The 9,547-nt window shown below is 45.9% G+C and overlaps 1 protein-coding gene across 1 annotated transcript in view; it reads right to left on the bottom strand.

Annotated features, from left to right (window-relative positions):
• Positions 1 to 1,806: 1,806 nt before the first annotated feature.
• Positions 1,807 to 9,547, bottom strand: part of LOC105473719 (myocardin) — a 110,056-nt gene continuing 102,315 nt past the window's right edge. The window contains exon 14 of the mRNA XM_071082361.1: positions 1,807 to 1,917. Within this exon, the coding sequence (XP_070938462.1) occupies positions 1,844 to 1,917 (74 nt within the window). The 3' untranslated portion in view covers positions 1,807 to 1,843. The remainder of the gene's footprint in view (positions 1,918 to 9,547) is intronic.

Raw genomic sequence — 9,547 nt, 5'->3', positions numbered from 1 at the left:
GGCTAATTTTGTATTTTTAGTAGAGATGGGGTTTCTCCATGTTGGTCAGGCTGGTCTTGAACTCCCAACCTCAGGTGATCCACCCACCTCAGCCTCCCAAAGTGCTGTGATTACAGGCATGAGCCACCGTGCCCAACCAGCTTCCTCCACTTTTGTGGCCCTCACTCTGGCCTTCTGTCTGGATATTTCCAGCAATTCTTCCCGGTCTTCCCCTCCCTCCACCCTAGCTGTGCGACTGTCCTCTGTTCCAACTGTTCTGCAATTCACCCAGCTTTCTGCAATGTAACTTATTTATTTTGCCTGTAAGTCCTCACACATGTGAATTCCTCTGGTGGGAGTACTTTTGACTCCTCTGTGGCTTTTTTTTTTTTTTCTGTCATTTCATCTTTTATTTTAGATTCAAGGAATACATGTGCAGGTTTGCTACATGGGTCTATCGTGTAATGCTGAGGTTTGAGGTACAATTGATCCCATCACCCAGGTACTGAGCATAGTACCCAATAGGTAGTTTTTCAGACCTTGAAAAGCTCCCTCCCTCCCTCTTTTCATAGTCCCCATTGTCTACTGTTGTCATCTTTACAGCTGTGAGTACTCAATGTTTAGCTCCCGCTTATAAGTGAAGCATGCAGTATCGGTTTTCTGTTTCTGCCTTAATTCACTTAGGATAATGGCCTCCAGTTGCTGCAAAGAACATGATTTCATTCTTTTTTATGCTTGTGTAGTATTCCATGGTATATATGTACCACACTTGCTTTATCCAATCCATTGTTGATGGGCACCAAGGCTGATTTCATGTCTTTGCTATTATTCATGCTGCAACGAACATACGAGTGCATGTCATTTTGGTAGAACAATTTATTTTGCCTTGGATAGATACACAGTAATGGGATTGCTGGATCGAATGATAGTTCTATTTTAAGTTCTTTGAGAAATATCCAAACCGTTTCCCACAGTGGCTGAACTAATGTACATTCCCACTAACACCGTATGTGTTCCCTTTTCTCTGCAGCCTCACCAGCATCTGTTGTTCTGTTGTTTTTAGATCTTGGTTTTTTTTGGTTTTGTTTTGTTTTGTTTTTTGAGATGAAATCTCTCTCTGTTGCCAGGCCAGAGTGCAGTGTCACAATCTCAGCTCACTGCAACCTCCACCTCCCAGGTTCAAGGGATTCTTGTGCCTCAGCCTCCCGAGTAGCTGGGACTATAGGCGTGCACCACTGCACCCAGCTAATTTTTTTGTATTTTTAGTAGAGATGGGGTTTCACCATGTTGGCCAGGATGGTCTCGATTTCTTGACCTCATGATCTACCCACCTCAGCCTCTGAAAGTGCTGGGATTACAGGCGTGAGACACCGCACCTGGCCAGACCTTTTAGTAATAGCCGTTCTGACTGGTGTGAGATGGTATCTCAATGTGAACTCCTTCTCTTTGATGACCCAAACTTGATGTCTAGAAAACTTTCCCTACCCCACTTCCCCAACTATGTTATTGACCCAACTATATACTCTAATATCACCTAACGTTTCTTCTACCATAACCCTTAACACGTTTCATTGCCAATACGTATAATAAGAGGTAACATTATCCAGTGTTTACTGTTTGCCAGGAACTGGGCAAAGTCCTTTGAAAATATTATCCATTTAATCTGCATCATCACACAGCCTTGAGAGATAGGTACTATGATTTACTCCATTTCTCCAGTGGGGAAATTGAGGTTCAGAACAATGTTTAAAATTTGTTTTGAATTGTACAAGTGGTAGTAATAGGATTCAAACCCGGGTCTCATCCCCAAGCTCTTACCTGCTCTCTCCCTCATTCATGGACTGCTCACGGGACTAGGACTTCCTCAAACACACAGTAAATCCAGGCTGTGGTTAATTCCCTCTGACAAGTCACCTCCTCTGTCAGCAATCTGTCTATCTGGGAGATAATAGAACACAGTAGCATTAGAAGGAATTAAAGACCCCCCTCATTGCTGAAATTTTCTCCAGCCTTGCTGATAGGCATACCATCCTTTCTTGGTTTTCTACCCACTCCCTCTCATTCTCCTTTGCCAATACCTTAAATGTTGGCATTCCTCAGGATCCTCTTTTATTCTCACTCCACATATTGTATAGGTCATAGCTATTCTCTTGATCTCAGTTAACATCTGAATGCTGATCCCTTCCATATCTGTATCTCTGTTGAAGGCACTCTGAACTCCAGACCTCTCTGTCTGAGAGATTGCTGAATGAATTCTTTCAGCAGCCCTGTGGCTAGGTAAACACACCATGGCTCCCATCTCTGATATTCTTCATCCCTGCCTATGATGTAAGCTCCAGCAGATCACACATAATCTCCTGTACTTTTTTTTTTTTTTTTTGAGACAGAGTCTCGCCCTATCGCCCAGGCTGGAGCACAATGGCGCCATCTCCGCTCACTGCAACCTCCACCTCCCGGGTTCAAGTGATTCTCCTGCCTCAGCCTCCCAAGTAGCTGGGGTTACAGGCGCACACCACCACACCCGGCTGACTTTTTGTGTCTTTAGTAGAGGTGGGTTTTCACCACGTTGGCCAGGCCCATCTCGAACTCCTGACCTTGTGATCTGCCCACCTCAGCCTCCCAAAGTGCTGAGATTACAGCCTAAGCCACCAAGCCTGGCCCTGTACTTTCATCTCCATACTGCCCTAGCCACTGGTCCACACTCAAACTGCTTCTTTTCCTCCAAACTTCCTCTCTGTCCTATGGTAAGTCAGTGTCCCCGCATCTACAACATCTGTGGCTGGATCTCATCACTTCTCAACACTCTGAGGTGGGGGCTTCCCTATCTCCCCATTCCCATATACCTTGGGATTTGGCAGTGAGGTTGAAATCCTCCACATCCTCACCCCTGCTTCTAGACTCTTATTAATCCACCTTCATGCCAGAGCTCCTGCTTATCAGAAGCATATGCTGTGGGGTTCTGGGGCTCTACCACTCCCCCTCCTTCCTTCCTGTTGTCATCTTCATACTTCTCAGTTATTTCTCCTCACTCATTGACAATTTTTTTTTTTAAGACAGAGTCGTGCTCTGTCACCCAGGCTGAAGTGCAGTGGCGCTATCTCAGCTCACTGAAACCTCTGTCTCCTGAGTTCAAGCGATTCTCCTGCCTCAGCCTCCCAAAAAGCTGGGATTACAGGTGTGTACCACCACACCTGGCTAATTTTTTTTTTTTTTTTTGTATTTTTAGTAGAGATGGAGTTTCACCATGTTGGTCAGGCTGGTCTCGAACCCCTGGCCTCAAGTGATCCGCCCACCTCAGCCTCCCAAAATGCTGGGATTACAGGCTGTGAGCCACCATGCCCGGCCTCACTGACAACGTTTAAGCTTGGATTGACCTACTCCTGCACTCCACGTCCTGCTGTCATTTTGGATTATATTGATGTCTATGTGGCTGCGGATTTCCAGCCTTTTTACCTTGTCCATCCCAATAAGTTTCACATCTGCTTCATTTCAGTTACATATCCCCAAGGCATCCTGTGGTCTTCATGGGGAGCTCCTCTTCTGCAGAATCGTCAATTCAGACATACTCCTCTGAGACAGCCTCCTGGTCTGAAAATATTCTTGCTCACCTCATATCGCACCATGAGAACTTGGGGGAGACAATATAGCACCTGTGCCAGAATCAACCACACCGGGGTTCAAATCCTGACTCTACCATCTACTGTGCACTCTTGGGCAAATCATTTACTTTTCCCTGTCTTAAAAACGGAGATGATAGTAGAATCCAACTCTCAAAATTTAGAGAGTTAAATGAGAAAGTGTATGTAGAATTGACTTATTTCATACCAGGCAAGTGACACAGGACACATTAAATTAATATTAGCTAATGCAAGAGGGTGCCTCACGGCACGCCTTCTGGGCTGCAGTGTTCTGTTTTGGAGGAGATTGTTTTTATTATGGGGAGTTCTCACTTTAGTGACCTCTCTTGATGGTGTAGAGGTAAGGTAGGTAGGTCCTTATTGTTCTGGGGACAGACATCCCAACCCTTCAGATCAATATAGGCTGTTTCTCCAGATGCTTCTTGTCACAGGTAGTGCTGAAGAAGGTTGGATTGGTTTGTATGTCAATCCCAGAGGTTTTGAGGAGGGCAGAGACCAAGAGGTGAAGGTTTTAGCTTCAGATTTAAAGTTAGAGAGACCTTGCAGGGAGAAGTGGGTTGGAAACCCACTGCTAAAGAAAACCTGGGCTGGGCGCAGTAGCTCACGTCTGTAATCCCAGCACTTTGGGAGTTTGAGGCCGGCCTGGCCAACATGGTGAAACCCCATCTCTACTAAAAAACTATTTAAAAATTACCTGGGTGTGGTGGCGGGTGCCTGTAATCCCAGCTACTTGGGTGGCTGAGGCAGGAGAATCACTAGAGCCCGGGAGGTGGAGGTTGCCATGAGCTGAGACCGCGCCATTGCACTCCAGCCTGGGCAACAAGAACTCTGTCTCAAAAGAAGAAGGAGAAGGAGAGAAAGAAAGAAAGAAAGAAAGAAAGAAAGAAAGAAAGGAAGGAAGGAAGGAAGGAAGGAAGGAAGGAAGGAAGGAAGGAAGGAAGGAAGGAAGGAAGGAAAACCTGGTGTTAGGCAAGGGGCAAGGTTGCCACTCAAATTATCTTGAAGCTAGAAAGAGATAAGACCGAGTAGCCTGGCCCCTGCACTGTGTCAGCTGAACAACTATGGTGCATGAAAGTGTACGAGGGTTCTAGGTCCTTCAAGTGGCTTGTATTTAGGGTGACCATGGCCCTTATTTTGCCTGAGATAGTCCAGAATATGCCTATTGTCTTGGCCTCCTTTAGGATTTCACATTTGTCCTGAACAGAAGTGTTGTGCTCTAGATGATAAATTATACGGTCACCCTCACAGGGTCTTGTCCTTGCCAGACCCTGGGGAAGTAACTGTGTGAAGCTTTACCAATTTGATACACAGCAGAGGCACACAGGGCTCAAATTTTGCCCTGGGAAAAGCGTAACAAGAGCACAGGATTTAACACCCTGTTCTAGAGGGTCATACCACTCAGAGTTCTCTGCCAGCCCCTGGTGGAAGTCCAAGCTTACTTGGGCAGGGGAATGTCTTGTCTAAGCATGACACCAGGGGAGTAACACCACACCTTTCGATGAGCCTCCTAGGCTGGTAGCAGGAGGAAATGGAAAATCCCTGGACTTCCCTCTTGGCAGCTGTGATACCAAATCCTTCACCTAGAGGCCAGGAGGCACCCAGGCCCATCTCAAAACAACCCATCTTAGTTGATTATTGTAGGATCTCTAGTCTCGAAGAATATGTGTTTCTGTTCCATTACAAAAGATAGGAGCAGTGGATCCCTCTTCCCATTACTGGACACAAGGACATGCCTTAACATTTGGGTGTGATATGGGTTTTGGTGTGATTAACATGGAGTTCTTGTCAGTCTAGGCATGTGGGTATCAAGGCTTCCATTTTGAGCCATTCCCAAGTCTCCACCCACCTAGCCTCATGACTGTACCCAAGTTACTCTCACTTTGGTTACCTGCAATCTTCTTATTAAATCAAATGAACACCTTTCAGTCCTTATCTTTCCTACTAAAGTGTGAACACGGGTACCCATTTACATTACGATCACGATGATGGCAATATAATTACATGATTAGTAGTATTGCATCAATACTTAGTCCACTTCTAAATTTTTTATCCTACCACTTTCTGACTCCTATCTTCACTTTTAGCATAATACTTTGCGTATTCCATGGTTCGCTATTCTACTTCCTCTATAGTCCTATCCTGAGCCCCCAGTTCTGTTTTCTTGTTTTCATACCCATTTCTAAAGCACCGTCAACCTGGCTCAACTTGCCTCTCTGCCTTCTCTGCTTCCACTTTTGGGCTGTTGATGCTGTTGATGAAGAGTCCTACCATTGTGCAGAAGGCATAATCTCCAGTCAAGTTTTCCAACTCTTCCCAGGCATCCTTCTATGTCTCCCAATCAGTTCTCTCTCCCATTCTCCACAGCTCTTAATTCAGACATTATCCACTGTTATTAAAACTCCCACTTCACTCATCTTCTGCCGCATAGGTGAGTGTTACCTCTCCATCTCGTTTCGAGTATCAAATGGAAGCCACCCTCTGAAAATTTCCTCAGTGCCCTCCCACCACACCTGTATGACCCACATACAGACCTGCATCTCCACCCACCCTCCTCTTTCTCTCCTGCCTCAACATCCCAAAGGCAACCTAACCTGAATCTCATTCTCTGCCTCCTTTTCTCTATCTTATACTACCTAATTCTCATTAGCTTTGAAATCAGCTCATCTCTCTCTCCTCTTGAAAATCAATCCTTTAAATGTCTGACTGTCTGCTATGGTCTTGTGTGTCTTCCTCTTACATTGCCACACTTCTTGAGAGAAACACCTGAATTCACTGTCTCCACTTACTGACCTCCTTTTAATTCCTCAGTTTGTACCCACCTGGCCTCACCACTACATCCAAATTGCTCTCACCTTGATTATAAAACACCTTCTTATTATTAAATCAAATGAACACTTTTCATTCCTTATCTTAGTGGAACACAGTAGCATTAGAAGGAATTAAAGACCCCCCTCTTTTCTGAAAATTTCTCCAGGCTTAGTGATAGAAATACCATCCCCTCTTGGTTTTCTAGCCACTCCCTCTCATTCTCCTTTGCCAATACCTTAAATGATGGCATTCCTCAGGATCCTCTTTTATTCTCACTCCACATACTGTATAGGTCATAGCTATTCTCATGATCTCAGTTAACATCTGAATGCTGACCCCTTTCATATCTATATCTCCACTGAAGGCACTCTGGGCTCCAGACCTCTCTAGTGAAGAATTTTGGCTTGAGTGTCCCTCAGACACCAGATGATCAAAAATCAAATTCATTATTTTTCCTATCAAGTAACTCTTCCTCATCCTGGTCTTTACTTCTGTGAATGGCACTAACATACGCTCCAAATTGAGCTCTTCCTCCTCCAAATCCAGAACCTCTCTCTCCTTGCCCATTCATATCCAATAATAAGTTCCGTATTTTGCATTCTATTAACATGTTTCAAACCTACCTTCATCTCTCCATTTCCACCACCATCTGCCCTTTGGCTGGGTTATTGCCATGAGCTAAGTTGTTACCTTTTCTTTTGCCTGCCTCCCAAACCCCATCATTCTTTTTTTTTTTTTTTTTTTTTTGAGACAGAGTCTTACTCTGTCACCCAGGCTGGAGTGCAGTGGCATGATCTCGACTCACGGCAACCTCCGATTCCCGGGTTCAAGAGATTCTCCTACTTCAGCCTCCCAAGTATCTGGGACTACAGGTGCGTGCCACCACGCCTGGCTAATTTTTGTATTTTTAGTAGAGATGGGAGTTTGCCATGTTAGCCAGGCTGGTCTTGAACTCCTGACCTAGGTGATCCACCCACCTCGACCTCCCAAAGTGTTGGGATTACAGGCATGAGCCACCGCACTTGGCCACCCCATCATTCTGTGTGTCCTAAATTCGATGTGTTCGGTTACTCATCATTTCTCATGTCTGTAGAATAAGGAGGGCACAGCAATTTATCAGACGAATTCACACAGATGTACTGTGCTACCCTTCCCATGTCCTTGACACTCCAATCCACCCTATAGCTGGAATCATCTTTCTAAGGTGAAAGGGTTATAGCAGCACTGTCTTGCTTAAAACTCTTCAGTGACGCCCCGCTGTCTTCAAAACAAGTCTAGACTCCTCAATGTGTCTTACGAGTCCCTTCACGGTCTGGCCCCCATCTTGCTCCCTGTTATGGATTGAATTGTGTTCCCTTAAAATTCCTACATTGAAGTCCTAACCCTCAGCACCTCAGAATGTGAGCTTACTTGGAGCTAGGGCCTTTACAGAGGTAATCAAGTTAAAGTGAGGTCATTAGGCAGGGCACAGTGGCTCACACCTGTAATCCCAACACTTTGGGAGGCTGAGGCAGGTGGATCACCTGAGGTCGGGAGTTCAAGACCAGCCTGACCAATATGGAGAAACCCCATCTCTACTAAAAATACAAAATTAGCTGGAAATATGGTGGCAGGTGCCTGTAATCCCAGCTACTTCGGAGGCCGAGGCAGGGGAATTGCTTGAACCTGGGAGGCAGAGGCTGGAGTGAGCTGAGATTATGCCATTGCACTCCAGCCCAGGCAACGAGAGCGAAACTCCATCTCAAATAAATAAATAAATAAATAAAATAAAATGAAGTCATTAGGATGGGCTCTAATCCTAGACAGCTGGCGTCCTTATAAAAATGAGAAATTTGAACACAGAGACAGACACATACAGAAGGAAAATGATGCGGAGATACAGGGAGAATGCCATGTGGACATGAACATGGCCATCTGTAAACCAAGGAGAAAGGACAGGAGCAGCCCCTTTCCTCACAGCCTCAGAGGGAACCAACCCCGCTGACACCTTGATTCCAAGCATCTGGCCTCCAGAATTGTGAGGCAACACATTTCTGTTGCTTCAGCCACCCTGTTTGTTGTTCTTTTTGTTTTTCTTTGAAATAGAGTTTCGCTGGAGTGCAGTGGCGCGATCTTGGTTCACTGCAACCTCTGCCTCCCGGGTTCAAGTGACTCTCCTGCCTCAGCCTTCCGAGCCCACCATCATGCCGGGCTAATTTTTGTATTTTTAGTAGAGACAGGGTTTCACCATGTTGGTCAGGCTGGTCTCAAACTCCTGACCTCACGATCCACCTACCTCGGCCTCCCAAAGTACTGGGATTACAGGTGGGAGCCGCCGCGCCCGGCCACTGTGGTACTTTCTGACAGCCCTGGCCCTCTTTTCTTTCCTACGCTTCTACCAGCAGTACCCCTGCCCCCTTGTTCTACTCTCTACATCCCCCGAAGACGGTCAATTCTCTTAAATCTTCAGGCCTTTGCACGGGCTATTTCCTCAGCCTGAATGCCCCTTTCCTTAGTAGTTTGCCTGCCTAACTCCTGTGTCATTTCATGTCTTAGCTTAGTGGCTTCCTCCTCTGGAGAGTTCTTCTTGGCCATCCATCCTTCCTCCGCCTCCACCCACAAGACTCTATTAAATGCCCTGCTGGGTAGCACATAGCATGCAATTAATCAGACTACGCATTATTCCCTATTTTCTTGTCTCCTCGCTAGATGGCAAACTTCCTGAAAGTAGGAATTATGTCGTAGAAATCTACTATTTCTGCCTTTTCAGCACCCTCTGGTACTAGCACCCCAATTTTCTCTTAGAAGAACTCACCTTCCCTACTGCCGGTCCATAAGATTCAAATGATCCCACTCCATAGCTCAGGGCTGAGCAGGGAATCCAGACCCTGTGCGTGTATTTATATCCGCTTCTCATGGCCATAGAGATGGATTCAGGGATGACCATTACCTGCTGGGACCACTGAGAGCAAGCTCTGAGATTTCTGCCAGGACTCCCAGGACTGAGAAACTCTCTTGTTGCTGGAATTGCTACACGTGGGGCTGCTGGTAACCCATGACCTTGTTGATTCTACATGAGAGAGCCCACCAGAAAGTAAGGCTGACGCAGGGGCAGAGAGAGCTGTGGTAGGGAGAAAGATCAG

This window comes from Macaca nemestrina, chromosome 17, assembly GCF_043159975.1.
Source record: "Macaca nemestrina isolate mMacNem1 chromosome 17, mMacNem.hap1, whole genome shotgun sequence".
Lineage (NCBI taxonomy): Eukaryota > Metazoa > Chordata > Mammalia > Primates > Cercopithecidae > Macaca > Macaca nemestrina.
Note: the sequence above shows the minus strand (reverse complement) of the source record. Positions and strands in the feature narration are given on the sequence as shown.